The 19,358-nt window shown below is 42.4% G+C and overlaps 1 protein-coding gene across 1 annotated transcript in view; it reads right to left on the bottom strand.

Annotated features, from left to right (window-relative positions):
* The window catches only part of RPS6KA5 (ribosomal protein S6 kinase, 90kDa, polypeptide 5), a 241,437-nt gene that overhangs the window by 11,734 nt on the left and 210,345 nt on the right, over positions 1–19,358 (bottom strand). Inside the window, exons 9-14 of the mRNA XM_006879119.1 lie at positions 16,304–16,465; positions 14,945–15,070; positions 14,410–14,543; positions 13,644–13,737; positions 9,373–9,543; positions 5,613–5,804 (exon numbers count right to left, since the gene is read on the bottom strand). Of these exons, the coding sequence (XP_006879181.1) occupies positions 5,613–5,804; positions 9,373–9,543; positions 13,644–13,737; positions 14,410–14,543; positions 14,945–15,070; positions 16,304–16,465 (879 nt within the window). The remainder of the gene's footprint in view (positions 1–5,612; positions 5,805–9,372; positions 9,544–13,643; positions 13,738–14,409; positions 14,544–14,944; positions 15,071–16,303; positions 16,466–19,358) is intronic.

Raw genomic sequence — 19,358 nt, 5'->3', positions numbered from 1 at the left:
CTCATCATGACCCTGTGAACAGCAGGTCTGAACTCTGTCCTATCCTGTGCCATCCTCCTCATCTCTGATATACCCGAGCCCATTGTTACAGGCACTGTGTCAATCTATATTGTTGAGGGTCTTCTTCTCTTATGCAAACCTTCTACCTTTCCAAGAATGATGACCTTTTCCAGGGATTAGCCTCTTCTAACACCATGCCCAAAGTGTTTGAGAAAAAGCTTCACTATCCTTGCCTCCAGGGAGGACCCCGGTTATACTTTCTTGCAGACATATTTGCTTGTATTTGGGCAGTTCATGGAATACTCAGTACTCTTCTCCAACACAACAACTCAAAGACATCAACTCTTCTGTTCACCTTCCAGATGTATAATAAGTAACTGAAAAAACTTGGATTAGATGCACCTTAGTTTTTAAAATGACATCCTTGCTCTTTAGCACTCTGGAGAGGTCCTAGGCAGATTTTCTCAATGTGCCAAACCTTTCGATTTCTTGATGGTTGGTACCAAGGGTGATAACTGTGTATCCAAGTGAGACGAAATCATGGACAACTTTAATTTTTTCTCTATTCTTGATGTTGTCTGGCCCAGCAGTGAGGCTTTCTATCTTCTTGATGCTGATATGTAATCCATATTGAAGCTGCAGTCTTTGACATTCTGCAGCAAGACTTTCAAGTCCTGTTCACTTTTAGCAAGCAAGGTTGTACCATCTGCATAACACAGTTTGTTGGTGAGTCTTTCTCTGATCCTGACAACACTTTCTTCAAGTCCAGCTTCTTGAATGATGTATACACCATACAGAATGAACAGCACAGAGAAAGAATACAGTCCTAATGTACATTATTCTTGATTTTAAAGCATGTGGTACTTCTTTGTTTTGTACTGAGAACAGCTTCTTGGAGTAGGTATAGATTTCGCATGCACACAACTGAAGTATCTGGTATTTCTATTCTTCTCAATGTTAGCCATAATTTGTTTTGATCCACATAGTTAAATGCTCTTGCATAGTAAAAAAAAAAAAACACAAACTAACAAAAACCCACACTAACATCCTTCTGGGATTCTCTGCTTTCAGCCAAGATCCTTTGGACATCAGCAATGATATCACTGGTGCGGACATCAGGAATGATATCACTGGTGCCATGGTCTCTTCTAAATCCCGCTTACATTTCTGGCAGTTATCTGTTGATATGCTTTGCTATTCTAGTAATTCCAGGAAATAGCATATGTTCAAGAACCAATGGTAACAAAGGAAGACGTTCAAACTACACTGAAGGCATTAGAAAAAAAAAAAAAAGCCCCAGGAGTTGATGTAATACCAAGCAATATGTTCCAACAAACAGATGTATACCTGGATGTACTGACAGGCTGTGCCCAGAACCCTGGAAGATAACTACCAACTGACTAGATCTGTATTTGTTCCTTTTCTCAAGAAAGATGATCTAGTAGAATATGGGAATGATTAAACAATGCAGTTAATACCACATGCAAACAAAATCTTTATGAAGATTACTATTATTATTTTTTTAAAGAGACTTATTTAATCAGATGGGAAATGGAGCTTTGACCAAAGCTCATCTTGCAGTGAGTCCAATTAGCCCGTAAAGCCACAGAACAGTATACCGAGCTGGACAGTCTTATCTCTGTCACAGAGCGTTCTGGTGGCCTAGTGGTAAGAAGCTTCACAGCAATCCCAAAGGCACACAGTTCAAATCCACCAGTCACTGCGAGGTGGAAAGATGGGCAATCTCCTCACTGCGATTAACTGCCTCTGAAAACCCACTGGAGGGTCAGCTATAGATCTGTTCCTACTTCACAGTACACAACAACAACAACAACTCCTGTCCTAGCATGCATACTGGTCCCCTGAATTGTGGTCTAAGAGTCATTACGGGTGGAAGTGACATGTGCAAACCCATGAAACTCTTCTGGGTCAAGACGGTAAATAAAAGCCAAACTTCATCTCACAGATTCATTTCCCAAGACTTGAAGAGTAGCAGGCACCCCCTACACTCGTTATATCCCCATCCAAGCTACCTGTTTGTCGCCTACCCAACATGGATGGACTGTGGCTAGCGACAGGGGACTTCCACCATCTACTCAGCTGGGTGTTCCCAGTGCAGCTGCCCTGCCGAATGAGGCACAAGCACCTGTTAATCTGATTCTTGGTTTCCTTTAAAGGGAGGAATCAAAGCCCTAAGTCTGTCCGTGGAATAGCAGCATTCCCAGACCTGCTCCAGGGCTGTACTAACCCTCCATTTAGCACTGGGACAGGGGACCTAGAACACCTTCATGCCATTAAGAATGCCACACAGGCTCTGTGTCAGTGTTGCCATTAAACCAGACCAGGCGAGCAGGAACCAGCATAGATCCTACACGTTCTTCAAGCCGTAGACACCGCAGAGGGTGACCAATAAACCACACCAAGGTTAAGGAGACTGTGAGGCCAGAAATTGTTTTGTAGGGCTCCAGGGATGAGGTGTATCTTGAGTCACTTCCCCTCCTTCTGGATTATGGAGTGTATTAAGGAACTAACAGGATAGTGCACGGTTCTTCAGTCAGGATGGCTTCTCCTCAGGCATGGTCACGGGGAGGCCCACCCTCTGCCTTCCAGGCTGCAGGCTCTGGGCCAGTGTTAAAAGGCTTTTTTAGCTCTATGTTACTTATCCAATCGCCAACCACTATTTAAATGTCCTCAGTTGTAAGTATATACATTGTATACATTCTGTATTAATATTTCTACAAGTTGGGAGTTTGTTTGGATCAGGATTCAAACAAGATACAAATGGTCTCTTGAGTGGTTTTTAATGACCTCCCACACCATTTTGCCTGTTGAACTTATTGGCCAGGAAAATGCATTGCTTTCTTTTAGAATTTCCTTACAATCTGGACATTGTTTATTAGACATCCGAGGCATCATTTAACTTGCTCTTTGTCCCAGTTTTTCATTAAAATCCTGCCAATGGATATGGCATTTATAGATTGTAAAATACATACCTGCATGTAGACTGTCTTTTAAAACTGAAGAGTGTATGATGGACATAATCTAGAGATAATTCATAAAGAGTAACCTCACAGCATTATTAGGATTAAATGGTTTTTCCAAGTAGGGCAGTGTTCCTATTTAAAACACCACCAATATAAGTCTTTAAATACAACTCTTCAATCTACAGAAGTTTTTAAAAAAATATTAAAAATAATATTACAGAAGCTCTGGTGGCATTGTGGTAAGAAGCTATACTGCAATCCACAGAAGGCAAACGGTTCAAAATCCACCAGCTACTCTGTGGGAGAAGGATGGGTAACCTCCTCCTGCTCTATTTACTGGCTTTTGACAAGCGACTGGACAGTCCGCTCCGACTCAACGGCACAAAACAACAACAGCAACAACAAAAATAATATTACATAATTATGGAAGCTCAGTTTGTAAATGGTACACTAATAATATTGAATATTGCTCAATGAAACCCGGATGGAGCTTTAAAATAAAAGTAAAATCCTGCAGGAGAAATGTCTAGTCCTTGGAAAAGCTGACAAGGAAATAAAAGGAATCCCAGAGAGGACAGATTTAAGTATAGCAATAATTTTTAGAATTAAATTTAAGAGAATATTTTCATAACCTTGAGTTTAGGGAAGGCCCACTTCATAAATAAAAGGACCGACATATCTTATGATACTAAAACAAATTCCTTTTAAACTTCTCTAAGAATAAAAGCTAAACCCCTTATCACTATAACCAAAATTTTCCAACAAGTATCAATCAGGAAAAACATATATAATACTCCTGACAAATAATTACAATAATTAAACTTTAAATTTCAACAAGAAAAATGCTCATAAGGAAATTGAGAAAGATAAAAAATAGCAGTTGGTAAGAGACAAGAAATTCTCACATTGAATGGTCTATCAGGAAATGCATGAAATTTTAAAAGCAAACTGGGGTTTAATATTAGATGATCAACGTAATCACTGGATAGTGTCCAAGAATTTTCTAGAAGAAAATCTAGTGTGTCAAAATTAAGAAACACATATCATTCTCCAAGGAATCTATCCGAAAGAAATGAGATAAGCGCCAACACCTGCTAAAACAAACAAACAAATACAATGTACAGTTTATAATTGAAAACCCATAGGAATGTTAACTGCCCATTAGTGTATAAATGGTTAAATACTTGTACAACATACTGCTGTTTGTTAAAAAAATCTAAATATGTATGCATGTGAGGAAAAATCTGTAGAAGATAGAAAGTACAGACAGATACAGATGATAGGAAAAGGCAGGGGTATGTGTATACAAATCCCATCTTAGTGTGCTGTGGGACCAGGAGGGATTTCTTCTTTCTTGTGTCTTTCTGTCTGAAATGTTACCTCCTAAGAACATGCATTATAAACTCTATAGAGAAAGGAAAGATGAAAGGAAACAAAACAAACATGCGTCCTGAACTTCCCCAGCCTAACGCTCTGCTTCTGATCAGGCAGCCAGTGGCATTTTCTGAGAAGCAAGCTCATCATGATTTTTATTTTACGGAGTCATCATATTTCTTTACTTTCTTTTTAAATTTTTTACCACTGTTCAGTAGAAAGATGACACAGTTATCATCTTTCTAAATTCTTCTATTTGTTGGCTTGTGTTTTTCACCAGGAACTCTCTCGCAATAGTTTTTTAAAATGTCTATTAATGAGTCATTTTGCTATTTTTTTTTTAAATTCATGACGGAATTTATTATGTTATGCTCAATACAATATCATGCCTCCGGAAACTCTATGAGCTTTGATAAATGTCGAAAGTTATAGAAAGGCTTCGGGCCTTCTGTTCATAGGGTTGCTATGAGTCGTGCTCAACTTGAAGGCAATCAACAACAACAATATGCACATAATTTCTCTTGAAAAATACAAGCATACCGTATTTTGCTGTATTATACTTTGCAGACACTGTGTTTTTTTCTTTTTGACAAACTGGAGGTTTGTTTAACTGTTGAGGAAGTCTACAGTGAGCATTTCTTCAACAGACATGTGCTCACTATGGGTCTCTATCATACTGTGGTGCTTCTCACTCTATTTCAAACTGTCCCCCACTCTGCTTAATAATCATCTGCAGGATAGTGTAAGCATCATTTCCATACACACTGGGAAACCACTGTGTGGCTCACTTCATCTGTAGGCTTTCTTGTAATGGCCAGAGTCATGGTCTGTAAGGTAACTGAGCCTGCAACATCTCTGTGGTTGTATCCCTTCGATTTATGTAAAGAATCTCTCACTGTTGTCCAATCAAAGCCAACTCACAGCTGACCCTCCAGTGGGTTCTCACAAGGGAGGAGACTGCACATCTTTCTCCCATGGAGCCACTGGGGGATTCGAACTGTGAGACAGGCACAGCCTTTTTGCATTAGCAGTACAGCTCCCTACCCACTGGGCCACCGGAAATCTCCCACATCAAAGAAAAGTTCTTACATTTTCCCCAAGATGATGTCCCAGGCGGGGAACTGTTCTTTGGTTAACTTTTATAAAAAGGAAATCTACCAACTTGTTCAGGACTTGAAGAGGAGAGAGGAAGGAGGGCTTAGAGCTGGAGGGCAGACGACGGATCGGTCAAGGGCTGAGCCCGAAGGAACTCACCAGAATGACGCCCAGGCTCCAGAGGTCGCAGGACTCGTCGTAGCCGCTGTGGTTCAGGAGCTCAGGGGCAGCGTAATGGAGGGTGAAGCAAGGGGTCTTAAGAGGCTGGTTATCAGGCGGCTTCAGGCGCGCAAAGCCAAAGTCAATGATTTTAATTTCCAAGTTGTCGTTCTCATCCGTGAATAGTAAATTCTGCAAGATATGCACACTTAAAATTAGTCTGCCCATTAAAATGCCTTGGAATGTGTGAGCCCGTTCACGGGGTGCTAACCATCGCTAGACCCATGTTTTGATTTCCGCAGAGAAAGAGAGGTCTGATGGTGAGGGTCTGGGGCCTGCATGCCTTCTTCTGTTGCTGTGTTAATTTTCTTTGCTACTCCAATTTTACCGTGTCACAGGAAACAATTTTCAACTGCTCCACGTCTTGTCCAAGGTCACAGCCTTGTGCCATCTGAAGTCAGCCCGCTGCCTATGGTCTTGTCTCTGCTGGATTGGTTTCTACTTCCTCAGCCAGTCACCCACCCTCACGCCTGCATATCATATGGACATATCACCCTGCACTTCCCACCATAGGAAGGTTAGCTCTCTTCACATTTACTGTTCCTTGCTGGCACTTATCATTTCTGTATGATTAGTTTAAAGGCTTCATCCCTCAAGAGCGCGTAATTTCATGAGGCCAAGGGTTGTATTACCTTAATTATGATTGTATTCCCAAGGCCTGGCCTAAAACAGTTGCATAGTAGGAACATGGTAAGTATTTGTTCATGAAATAAAGTCAGAAAGAAGACAGTTAGATACATCTAGTATGATTTGTTATTGAGCCTAGTGGCGTGGTGGATTATGCACTCAACTGTTAACTGAAAGACTGGCAGTTCAAACCCATGAGCTGCTCCCAAGGAGATAGACGAGGCAACGTCCTATCAAGACTTCTAGCCTTGCACATGGTGACCCAACTGAGTGTCCCCATATGACAGAATCGGCTTGATGGAGCTGGGTTTAGGGGTCTGAAAGGAGAGAGAGGGAAATACACACTATGTTTCAGAAATATTTTCTCCTACACAGTTAATACTTGCTTAGTGATATTATTCCTTAATAATTCATAGAAAATTGTTATTTGGAATCATTCATCCACTAAAGTTTCTGGATCATTAACACTTTGTGCTGCTTTTGTATTTACACGCTTACTAACTGCCAATAGTACTGATGAATGGATACTTTTTTATCAGTTCTGTTAGCTAGTACCCCCAGTGACTGAGTCTGATTATATTGTCTTTACAAATCTTAGCAAAATTAGTTATGCCTTTACATTTATTCAACTAGTACACAGTCCTGGAACAGTATTTGATTTGATGATACTATTTTAATGGAAATAAAATCACAGAAGTCTTGATTAACACAAAGAAAAATCTTTGAAGCCTTCCACTTAAAAGTTAAAAATGAATAAGGTGGGAAGAAAGAGAAAAGGAAGGAAAGAAAACCCAGCAGAGAAGTTTTCTATCATACAGTATGTAATCCGCAATCTGTGTTGGAATTAAGACACAGCAGTAAGTAGATGCAAGCTTCCCTCATGACTGAAGTTAAAACTGAAGAGTGGTTGGGACAGGCCTTTCAGCAGGCAGTACGTGAGCTCCTCCAGAGAGCAGGGAGGCCCTGGGCTACGCGGGAGGAAAGAGGGGGCTCACACGGCCCCCACTTCATTGAGCCCACTAGGTCCTGGGAATGACATGGGTTTATTCTATATTAAGACCTATGATGTCCTTGACCTTCATCCTTGAAGTAGGAAAAATGGAGGAAATGTCATTTTGGTGCCTATGATCCCTTTCTTGAACATGGGAAATCTGAACCCACAGCTCACTCACCTCCCTTTCTCCTCCAAGTTCAAATGTTAGAGACAGTTCTATAGTTTCTGCCTGCAAGCACTCTGACAGACATTCTTACCACTCTCTGAAGAGTACAAAAACCAACCATTTGGAAAAGTACAAGGCAGTCTACCATGGGTATCAGACAGATTCTAAACCTCTCTGACTCTCACCTAGGCTGAAGGATTTTGTCCTGCAGGAGATGAATACCATGCAAATAGCTAACAAAATACATACAGTCTCATCTTAAATGCTACACTGGTGTGAGAGACCACCTAGTCTCTTTTACGGTTGGAAAAAAAAATACACTCTGCGTTAGAAGTCCCAGTGAAAGCTGTTTCATTACAAAAATGTTAACAGCAAGCTAATTTTCCTTTGTCCAAGTAAAGAGCTGGCTTAGGACTACAACTTTTATGTCCTAAAACTCCTGCCAATTCTGCTCAAGCCAAATGACCTTTTAAAAGACTAGCTCTGTAATAAATAAGAAGAATTAGGCTACATAAGAGCTTTTTAGTTAGCAAAGAAGGAGGATAAATCGAAATTTTGCCTGAGAGGACAGTTGTATCATTTAAGACACATGAGGTAACAGATGGCCAGTTATCAGGGAATAAAACATGAGAAAACGAATTCTATACAGTCAGGAACAGATCTTTTCAATTAAAAAAATTACATGCTTGTTCCTTGTCTATCAAGAAAACATTTAACTGGTGTGCTTTCAAACTTAAAAATAGACAGCTAATCTCCGATACGCAGAGCACCATATTTTCTGTGGGCGTGTAGGGAGGAGAGAGAGAAGTATGGTGAAGGAAGTGGAGGGACAGCTCTCCTAGCTGCAAGTTCATAAAACAATTCACTTCTGGTTAATCTCTAGTAATATGAATAACAATAATAGAAAGCACACAGGCAGAAATGTAAATAAAAGGGGAAAAAATCAGTTCTATTTGTATGTAAAGAGCTCCATTATAAAACATCTTCTTGTAGTAATCCAAGATATTCCAATGAAAGGCAAAAATGGTGCTTTTAGAGAAATGTAGGCTACCATACAAGGGATAAATAGCAAGTAAATGACCCTCTTCAATGTGCTCAAAAATGTATTATCACATGGTAACTAAAAACAAGTTCTCTCCTGAGAAGACATATGTATTATTGTGCGTCTGGCAAAGGATGTTTCGTTATTATCATTTTATAAATTGTTGGTTTCTGGTTTTCCATTATCATTATTACTTGATGGTTTTCCAAAAGGGAGATATTTTCATTAATTAATCTTTTTTTCTTTTTTTTTACAGAAATGAGATCATTTTAGAGTCATCCTTCTTATGAACCTTTTCAAAAGAAGAAAGAAAAAAAAGTTGCTACTTCTGTCCTTACACTGTTCTAGAAATATTCTAGTTCTGTGAGCAGAGAAAAGCCTGGGCAGCAATTAATTAGCCCATTGCAATTTTTTGCTTAAATATATTTAGAGTGGGATTTCACGCATTCCTACCTATGAGCTAATCAATTTGATTAGAAATGTGAAAAGCGACCTTTCAGAGTCTATAATTATTAAAAATTCTCTAAAACGGTCTATCTAACAGGAATATTATTTTCTGCCACAGAAATTTCCATTGCTATTTTTAGGCTACAACTGTTGCATCGAGTATTTCTTCCATAAAAGGCTCTCACACTTACAAATATAACATCAAGATGATCAGCTGGAGAAAAAAGAAAAAAAAAGAAAAAGGGGAGGGGAGACAAACTTCTTTTAGACTGAAATAGAAAAGGAATAAAAGGTCCCAAGCCCAGGATATTTTCAAGTGATCTAGGGAACCCTGAAATGAAACACAAAGCAACATCAACATAACCCTGCACAGGTATTTTGGGGATGCTGCAAAGCCATGCTGGGTGTGGGGGGGCAACTATACCTCGGGTTTCAAGTCTCTGTGCACCACACCCACGTCGTGCATGTGGCTGACGGCCGACACCAGCTTCCGCATGATGGAGCTGGCTTCCGTCTCACTGAAGTGCTTCTTCTTCTTAATGCGTTCAAAGAGCTCGCCACCGTTCAGAAGTTCCATCACTAGGAACGTGTGAAGCTGGAAGAGGAAGAAGAAGAATGTGGTGGTGGGGGCTTCCCAAAGGGAAGTTTGTTACCATAGAAAGCAGGTCTCTATCGGCAATAAGGTTAAATAATCACTTAGTAAAAAAGAATCAGAAGCAATCCTTGTGTTTTACGGGAAAGAGCTGGAGGGCAATGCGGCGTTTTTTAGAATTCTATTTTAGTTATGGAAAATTTCAAGTACTGCAGTGAAATCTTTATATATCTTTTCCTTGACCAATTCTCTAATTTTTGTTCCATTCCAACCCTCTACATCTTTCTTTTTTTAAAGTGTGACCCTATGTTGACAATAAGGTGAACTCAGGTGCTTTAAGGAACGTAGAAGACTGCTCACTGACCGTGGGTAACTGCCCATTTATGATGGCAGGGTTCTCTTTTAAAAAAGGGACCGATTCAGGATCCTGTTGAAGAGAGGTCTGGTGGCTCTGTGGCAAGAAGCTGTGCTGCAATCCCGAAGGCATGTGGCTCGAGGCCACCAGCTGCTCCGCAGGAGAAGGTCTGGCAGTCTCCTTCAGTTTGATTGCTTGTTTGTGAAAACCTGTCAGAGGGTCACCTAGGGGTTGGTTCTGACTCTATGGTACCAGAATCCTGCTGAAACCACCTGGGAGGGCTCAGTGATGAGTTTCAGGCTTTCTGTTAAAAAAGACCCAGAAATCACTGTGGCTATTATTATTTTATAAGTGCTTTTGATCCACATGGCATTATCTTAATTAGTTATTTTATGCTATGTATGTAAGGTGGGGCCAAACCTGATCCCTAAAGTGGTGAATATCACCTTTCGCGACTTTGAGATGGGAAGGCTGTTCTGGCCAATCAGGGTCCTCTTAAGTGGGAGGAGGACGAATGAGCATCAGGAGTAGAGAAGTGATTACAGATCCAAGAGATTAGGATGACACAGAGAAGGGGACACAAGTAAAAAAATGGGATAGCCTGCGAAGCTACAAAGAGCAAGTGAATGGATTCTCCCTCAGTGCTTCCCGAAGAAAGCGGTCTTTGACGCTGGACCAGCGAGACTTCTGACCTCCAGCACTGTAAGAGATTATGTTGTTGTGTGTGCCACTGGGCCGGAGCCAACCCATAGCTGACCTTCCGGTGGATTTCCAATCATACGGAAGGAGACTGTCCATCCTTCTCCCGCATAACAGCTGGCAGATTTGAACTGTATACTTTTGGGATTGCAGCCCAGCTTCTTAACAGTAAGCCCCCTCAAAAAACAAAACAAAACAAAAACAGTAAGCCCCCAGAGCTCCCTGGTAAGACGATGATCAAGACAACTGTGTTACCACTGTGGTGGAATAAAATTAGCCCAAGGTATATTTCAACAACTTCTGATCAGAATAATATTTCTAGTAGTACCTTTGGGCCTGGTATGAAGACTGATTTCCTATTAGAGTAACAAACTAAACTGTCAGTTTATTTGGGAAGAACGTTGTTCTAACTGGTCCAGTACTTGTCTGTCAGTGTGCTGTTCCAAGATAACTTGTGGGTTGCTGTGACAGTGAAAGCTATGCCACTGGTGTGTCAAATGCCACAAGGGTTACTCATAGTGGACAGGTTTTAGTAGAGTTCTCGGATTAAGACAGACGAGGAAGCAGGATTGGCCACCCACTTCTTATGTAACAGGCCTCTCAAAACCCCACGAACAGCAGAGGAATGTGTATAGTCACAGTATTAGTGGTAGAGCCCAGACTGGAGGTCAGTCGAAAAGAGGAAAAAGAGTGACACAAATATCCTTTAGTAACTATAATAAAGTTTTGCCTTACATACTTCGGGCATGTTTCTAGGAGGGGCTATTCCTTAGAGAGGGACCTGTTACTCGGAAAGTCAAAAGGTCGGCAAAGGGGAGGAAGACCCTCCACCAGGGAGACTGACACGGTGACTGCTGCAATGGGCTCTAGTGTGTCAGGGAGTGTAAGGATGGCACAGGAGAGGACAGGGTTCAGATCTGTTGTTCACCGGGTCGCTATGAGTACCTGACTTGATGGCACCTAATAACAACGATTAATACATACAGATTAGATCAGGAGACAGTGGTGGTTTAGTAACTCTTGAACGTCACATAATAAAGTTAACCTGTGATTCAAACAGAAGATCAAAGATGCCATTCCTGAGATCTGACTTTGGTACGAAGGTCAGAGATCAAAGGCATGTTTGGGACAGAGCTGGGGTACCTGTACATGGAGGGGAAGGCTAAGGTCACCTTGGTTGATGTGAGGATTTCCTCACTTCAACAAGGGATCGCTCAGTCTTTCTTAAATACCCCTGGTGGCGAGGGGACTCACTACGTCCACCGGAGATGAGAAGCCTGACGGGGAGACGGCAGAGGGGCAGGCACGGCAGGAGCCTCACCCCCCAGGCCCTGTGTCCACGGGGAGATGTCAGAAGGGTAAGAGCCTCAACCCCCAGGCCCTGTGTCGACAGGGAGACGACAGAGGAGCAGGAGCCTCACCCCCCCAAGCCCTGTGTCCACAGGGAGATGTCAGAAGGGCAGGCAGGGCAGGAGCCTCACCCCCAGGCCCTGTGTCCGTGGACAATCCTTTTCTGATTATGATATCCAAAGAAGAGGATGATGATGACGTTTCTGTTCATTTTCCTGATGTGACAACTAGGCCGTGTTTTCCACCCCCAGCCCGAGACACTAGAACAATGGCACTGAAAGCCGGGACAGCTTAGGTTCAGAGCCCCGTTCACAACAGAGGCCTGGGAGAGTCTTAACTTTCATCAGTTCCATTTTCTCCCTGTGCCGTGGAGTTGATTCTGATGAGTAGTGACTCTACAGGACAGACGGGAACTACCCTACAAATTGGAGAGGCTGCAAACTGGAGGTGCCGGAGATTAAGCAATGGGCTACTAACAGGAAGACTGGCAGTTCAAATCCAATGGCTATTTTGCAGGAGAAAAGGCAGGTTTGCCTCGATAAAGACTGACAGCTTTGGAAACCCTTTGGGGAGTTTTATTCAGTTGATTCCTTGGAGATCATGTTTGGAAAGCAGAGGTTCAGCCAAAGAGAAGGCCCCCAGAGAGACGGACTGATAGTAACTGCAGCCATCGGCTGTACTGGGGACAACACAGGATGGGACAGGGTTCAGAGCTGTTCACAGGGTTGGGATGAGTCACACTCGACTTGCCAGCACTTAACAAGGGTGTTCACAGGGATGCTATGAATTGGCATGAACTTGACAGATGTGGGTTTGGGTGCTCAAGGAATCTTGATGGAAGCAGGACACCAAGGTCCTTTCTCCTGTGGAGCAGCTGGTGAGATTGAACTACCGATTTTTTTTTCCTGTTAGCAGTCCAGTGGTTAACCTCTGTGCCGCAGGGATCCTTCCTGCGATGATGAACATCCTGTTGCCTCTGCCTGGCCTCATCCTGACGGCTCTCCTCGGTCCTGGTCCTCTGGAGGCCGAGATGTGGTGGAGAACCAGCTGTAGCTGTCCTCGCTCAAGCCGCACATCAAGAGCACTTGGGAGTGGACACCAGGTTCTCTATCAGATTTTAACCTACTTGCAGTGTGGCCCCGGCCCCGTCTCATGACCCCGCTGATCTCCAATTTCTTCAATGGTAGAATCAGGGCTAACCACCTCCAGGCTACGTTTTAGCCATTGTGTCTACTATGTTGTTACGGGTAGGGCTGTATCACCCAGTCTTGGGGTGCGGCAGGGTCTAGGAAAGGGTAACGGGGCATGTCTATCACGGGAGAAGACAGAGAACTGACACCCGCTGCCATGTGTTCCACATCCCAAGGGTGTCTGTGGAGGGCATGCGACCTGGCCTGTGATCTGAGCAGAAAATGTCAACTGCAACAAGAAGGTGGAAGACGTGTGTCCTGGCCTTTCGCTTCTCCTTCCTCCTTAGAGTAAGATTCCAAATTCTAGAAGTAGAAGGGAAGTCGAAAGCTGAGAGTGAAGATGACACTGGGTCCTGTGGGGCAGGCAACAATTAAGTGACAGTGGACAGCAGCTGGTATGGTAATAAACACAGTGCCATCAGGCCCCAAGCCCACTGTCCTCCTGCTACATCATACTGTAATTGATAACTGTATGTAAATTATGTCACAAAAATAGGGTGGGGTACTACCTGATCATGGAAAACTTCATGCAGCTTCACTATGTTGGGGTGTCCTTCACAGAGCCTCAGAGCTGTGGTTTCTTTCTGGGTATTGGCCTCCATCCTGCAGGAGGAAGTAGACAGCGTTTACGAATCTCATCAAGTTTCAGTGGCAGTATTGCCCCAGACTAAATTTTGTTTTTATTTACAGTGCATTCAGAAAATATGCGTCAAAATATCGGAATGTGGTTTCCATGAAAGCAATGAATCATTCTTCCCACCAGAAAAAGGAACACATTATTTTGGAGTGAAAGGATTATATTTGAGTCAGAAAAGGGCAAGTCATATGAGGAATTGTGTGTTCTATTTGCCTGACAGTTTGGTAATAAGAATATGCAATTATGGTGATAAACACAGTTACCAAAGAGACCTAGCTGGCTCTCCCTCCTGTGTACCAGGAGCTGGCCAAGTAAGTTCTGAAAAGGTATTCTAGTTACAGGACTGATAGGAATGGCAACAGCTGGGGAAGTCACCAGGCAAGTCTCAGTAAATGGTACTGCCACACCACGTTTTCACATGATAAACTCAAAAGAATGAAACACCATGATCTACGCCTAAAATGGACTACGGTATCCGAATCTTAGGGCTCATCTGAGGAGACAAGTGATAAGCGTAAGGTTAAAAAGCTTTGTTTCTAACGAATGCCCTTGACTCCCTATTAAATAAATATCTTCACGTAATTACAAAGTCCTGGTGATCATGTACACACCAGAAAGGCTACCAAAAATGGTCATACCTTTTGCTGATGATCTTGACTGCGAAAGCCTGGTTACTTTTTTTGTGTGTGCACTTTCGGCAAATGGAAAAACTCCCTTCTCCTAACGGCTTGTCCTTCAGATCCAGGTCATAGTGCTGGTAGAATGGAGAGTCCTGGGAGAAAAGGGCATCATTTAACTTAAGGAAAAAGGAGATCACTGAGAAATCCAATATTACAATATGAAGACTATGAATATAAGGTGTAAGATTCTAAAATCATCTCTGGAATACTTTTCTATTTCAAAGGTCACCTTTTAGTCCATTTGTATTTTCCCCTGTTATCACTTATTTAAGAGATATAATTTACTTCTATACAAAGGAGCTCATCCAATGGATGTTAATTCCCCAGGCAACCACAGCTATGGCCATTTATTAGCTTTGTCAGAAGGCACATTGTAGTTGTACGGTCAATCTTTCAAGTTTGCCTTTATAGGCTCGAGGATGCTAACTCGAGCTGGCATTTAAACATTCATGTAAGCCATCAGCGCGTCACTTAAACAACCGCGTCTGTATACCTTCATCATGGCACTCCTGGCGACATTTGTCGCTCCTGGACGTTCGACCCCCATGGGGAACTGGAAAGGATCGATGACCGCTGCGTTGCGCTTGAAGAGAATAGAAGGGGCGACAAAGGAGTAGCCCTAAAGACAAATAAAGAGAGAGAGGAAGGACTTGAGATCAGGCTTAGCACAGAAGAGGCTGACGGTTTTTCCTTCTTACATGAAGAAAAAAACTAGTGAAAACATCCAGACATTTGTTGAGGTGACTCTCATTTCATTTTATTTGCAATTCAAAATGCAGGCTCATTTCGAAGCAATAGGAAAGCTTTTCAGAAGGAAATAATGCCATCTTCTGGTGGAATATAACCAACTCAAAACGAAGGGCAGAAACAGAACCCTTCTCATTACGTCTCCAAAATCTGCCTCCCAACGGAAATTCTTCAGCATTACGGATAAAAGTTAGTTATAAATGCAGCTATCTCTTAAAAATGCAGTTATCAGATAAAATGATCCAGTGCTACGAGTTTTCAAACTAGAAAAATAGTTAGCTAGTTTACAGCTAGTTTCTAATTCTGAAATTATTTGATTGTTGTTTTACCTCTTCAGAATGAATTTTTTTTTTTTTACATTTTATTTATTTATTTATTTTACGTGTGTACCATCAAATTGGATCTGACTGGTACAGGAGGCGACTGTTCCTCCTTCTCCAGCACAGCACCTGGTGGATTTGAACCACGCACCTCTGGGATTGCAATGCAGTTGCCTGCCACTAGGCCACCAGAGCTCGCCATCAGAATGAAATTTAAAATTGAGTTTTAGAAAAGAAATAAAGCAGAGTGGTGTGCTGCACCAAGAAAGGATGACGGATCAATTCATGCTACAACACTGTCAAGTTCATTTCTGTTAACAGCTACATTTGTTTCATGTATTGTTACACGTATTTCTGTAATGCCCACAATGTGTTCGCCCTGTGCTGGAAGTGGGTGATACTCAACAGGGCTAGATTAGATCATTCCAAGGAGACCCTCGGATGATCAGGGCAGTAAAGGCATGATGCCATTTGATAGAAGACTTAGTCTTACACAGAGTTGTGATAAAAATCCCTCCCTAACAAGAAAATCCTTTGAAATTTTTTTCACACTTGTAAAGCAGTTAAGGTTATTCATTGAAGGTAAAACATAAGTAATAGTTCAGTAATTAAAAAAAATTTTTATTATTTCTTAAAAAGCATTTCAGAAAGAAAAGAAACCAAAACAGAATCTTCTTAAATGGTCTACAAAAGATGAAGCTTCTTCATAGGCACAGTATCTGCTATTTAGTTACACAGGAGAAGCACACAGGAACCGTGTCTGCACACAAAAGTCTGACAAGTACCTGGAACAGCCTCTCGGAGCTCTGTGGCAGGGCGGCGGGGGAGTAGGTGGGGTCCATTTCTGTGAACTCTTCTGCAAAGTTACTCACATCTAATTCATCTCGAATGACGGGCTTGAATGGCGCAGGCACCTTTTTGGCCGCTAAATCATCCCAATTTATCTTCTAAAGTGGAGAAAGAAAATGGGTAGGAAATAAAAAACAAGAAAGTAAACATCTATTTCCTAAAAATAACAACTACCATTTAGGATTTTAATTAATTAATAGGAAGAGAGGGTAATGGTTATATGTCTTCTTGGCTAGCGAAATTCTCAGGGATTCTCTGATATAATGATCTTCCATTGTGTGATGTGATGTGGGTAGTAAATCAGTATTAGAGGTGTTTCCTTGGGAGCGTGGTCTGTATTCCATTTATATGGATGTTCTGGCAAAGCTGCGTTCCTCTCTCAACTCTGACCTCAGTTCTCAGGATGTGAGCAAGAACCCTGGTGTCTCACCTGGGGACTCATCTCTCATCTAGTCAGTAGCGAGTTGTGCTGCCGACCCAAAGGCAGGCAGTGTGACTCCTCTGGCTGCTCCTTGGAAGAAAGATTGGCAATCTCCTCTCACACGATTTATAGCCTCTGAAAACCCACTGAGGGAGGGTCAACTATGAGTCAGTTCTTGGCAGCAAACACCAACCAACTCAGTCTCCTGGGCCAGCAGACTTGCCCATTTTGGGGTTTTCAGCTCCAATAACTGTATGAGTCAAGAGATGGCTCCAGCTTGACACCTGACCCACAATTTTGCGGTTCACTAGCCTACCCAGCTGCATGACCCATCTCCTAGAGATAAAGCTCTCTCTGTCTCTAAATATATATATGGCCTCTCTTGACAACATGCCCAAGGTATGTGAGATGAGACTTCATTATCCTCGCCTTGAAGGAGCACCCCGCCTGCACTCCTGCCAAGGCAGATTTGTTTGTTCTTTTGGCAGCCCATGGAATATTCATTCAATGCTCTTAGCCAACACTACAATTCAAAGGCACCAATTCTTTAGTCTTCCTTGTTCACTGCTCAACTTCCATAAGCATACAAAGAACTGAAAATACTATGTTTTGCATAAGACACATTTTGGTCTTTAAATGGACATGCTTGTGCTTAGGTATTTTAAGGAGGTTCCAGACAGCAGATTTGCTAATGTAGTAAGTCCTCTGATTTCCTGACTGTTGCTTTCATGGATGTTGACGATGAAAACTTTCACAACTTCTATATTTTCTCCATTTACCATGATGCTGTCCCCAGGTTCACTTGGAAGGATTTTTTTTTTCTGATGTTGAGACATAATCCGTATGGAAGGATGCACTTGTTCATTTTCTTAAGCAAGCGTTTCAAGTCCTCTTTACTTTCTGCAAGCCAGGTTGTTCCATCTATGTAAGGCAGGTTCCTGATGTTGTTGTTATGTCCTTCAGAACTGACTGCAAGCTGATCCTCCAGCGGGTTTTCAGAAGCTCTAAATCAAACAGGAATAGACTGCCCATCTTTTCTCCCGCGAAGCAGCTGGTAGGTTTGAACTCCGTGCCTTTGGGTTGGCGGCACAGCTCCTTACCACTAGGCCAGCAGTGTCCCTCACTGATTCGTCTTTCTGATTACTGATGGGGCTTTCTTTAATACTGACACCAGTCATCTTCATACAGTTCAACCTACAGGATTATTTGTTGAACATTTAATACTCTTTGCCAACACCGTAATTAAGAAAAACAAAAGCACATTGTCTGCTTGTAGCTTAAGGTCACAGTGTAACTGGGAGATGTGATGGTTTTAGACAACCACTGAGGCCTAGTTGGTAGAGAGCTGTGTCGTCAACCCAAAGGCCATGACTCTGGCATTTCAAATCCACCAGTGACTCTGAAGGAAAAAGATAGGCAAGCTTCTCTAATGCAATTGACCTTGTCAGAAAACCAATGGAGTTATTGGCTCCATAGCAGAGAGGGAGTGAGTGATGGGGTCTGGCCCCTGCATGGGGGATGGGAGGCACAGCAAGACATCCTAATTGCTGTGGTTGTTTTAGGTGTCATCAAGTTGACTACGACTCACTCTGACCCTACGAACAACAGACTGGAGCCCTGCCCTGGCCTGAGCCTTCTCCCAACCCCGAGTCCATGCCTGCAGTCACCATGTCTGTCTATCCAGTTGAGGGTTGTCATCTCTTTCATGGACTCACTTCTTTCCCCAGCTTGACGTCTTTTCCTAAGCACTGTCCCCACCCCCAACACGCCCAGAGGCTGTGAGATCTTGGCCCCGTAAGGTGCACCTAAGCTGCAGTCTGTCCAAGTGTGGCCTTAGGGACACAGAAGGAATACAACTGAGAAAGAGGGTAAGTATTTAAAAAAAAAACCAGTAAAGAAAAAGGTAAAGGGATTTGTAGCACTGTGTGGACATGAATACCAATTCTAAAAGAAGAGTCCTATGTTCTAGAAGCACTGTTTCTTCGTTTTCCCTGTGTTTATTTTCCCTCCTGGTTATGTGGAAGGTCAGAACCTAAGCAAATCCACTCGAGACCATGGTTTGCTTCTGTCTGTAGCTGTCAATGATGCTGTCATATTCATGTACTCACTCTCTTCTAACTCAATGAGGGTCAAGCTGTTTAAACACTGTCTTTATCTCCCCTCTGGAACAACGTCCGGTCCCTCTCCACCCATGTCCGACACCCACTCTATGATTAACTGCTATGTTTTCTACTGTACAAATCTAACCCTGTTTCGTGTCTGTGTTGTGCTTTCTTTGTTCCTTTTAGTCACTTGCATCATCTCACGTAACACTACAGCCCTCCTGTTATTTCTTCATCACTGACTGTAGGACGTGCCATTAGTTTATGTACCACCAACAAAGATAAAAAAAGCATTCTCGACAGAAAAGAAGGGGAGGAATGATGTAGACTGCATTGAAACAGATGAGGGAGAGAACTGTTTAAAAGGGACATATGAATGGGTATTCTTGTCATCACAGAAGTCCAGAGAGAAGGCTGCATAGTGGAGTGGACTTGAGGGGCAGGGATTGCATAACAATGAAAGAGTTT

Source organism: Elephantulus edwardii, unplaced genomic scaffold, assembly GCF_000299155.1.
Source record: "Elephantulus edwardii isolate Elephantulus edwardi_28Jun2011 unplaced genomic scaffold, EleEdw1.0 scaffold00002, whole genome shotgun sequence".
Lineage (NCBI taxonomy): Eukaryota > Metazoa > Chordata > Mammalia > Macroscelidea > Macroscelididae > Elephantulus > Elephantulus edwardii.
Note: the sequence above shows the minus strand (reverse complement) of the source record. Positions and strands in the feature narration are given on the sequence as shown.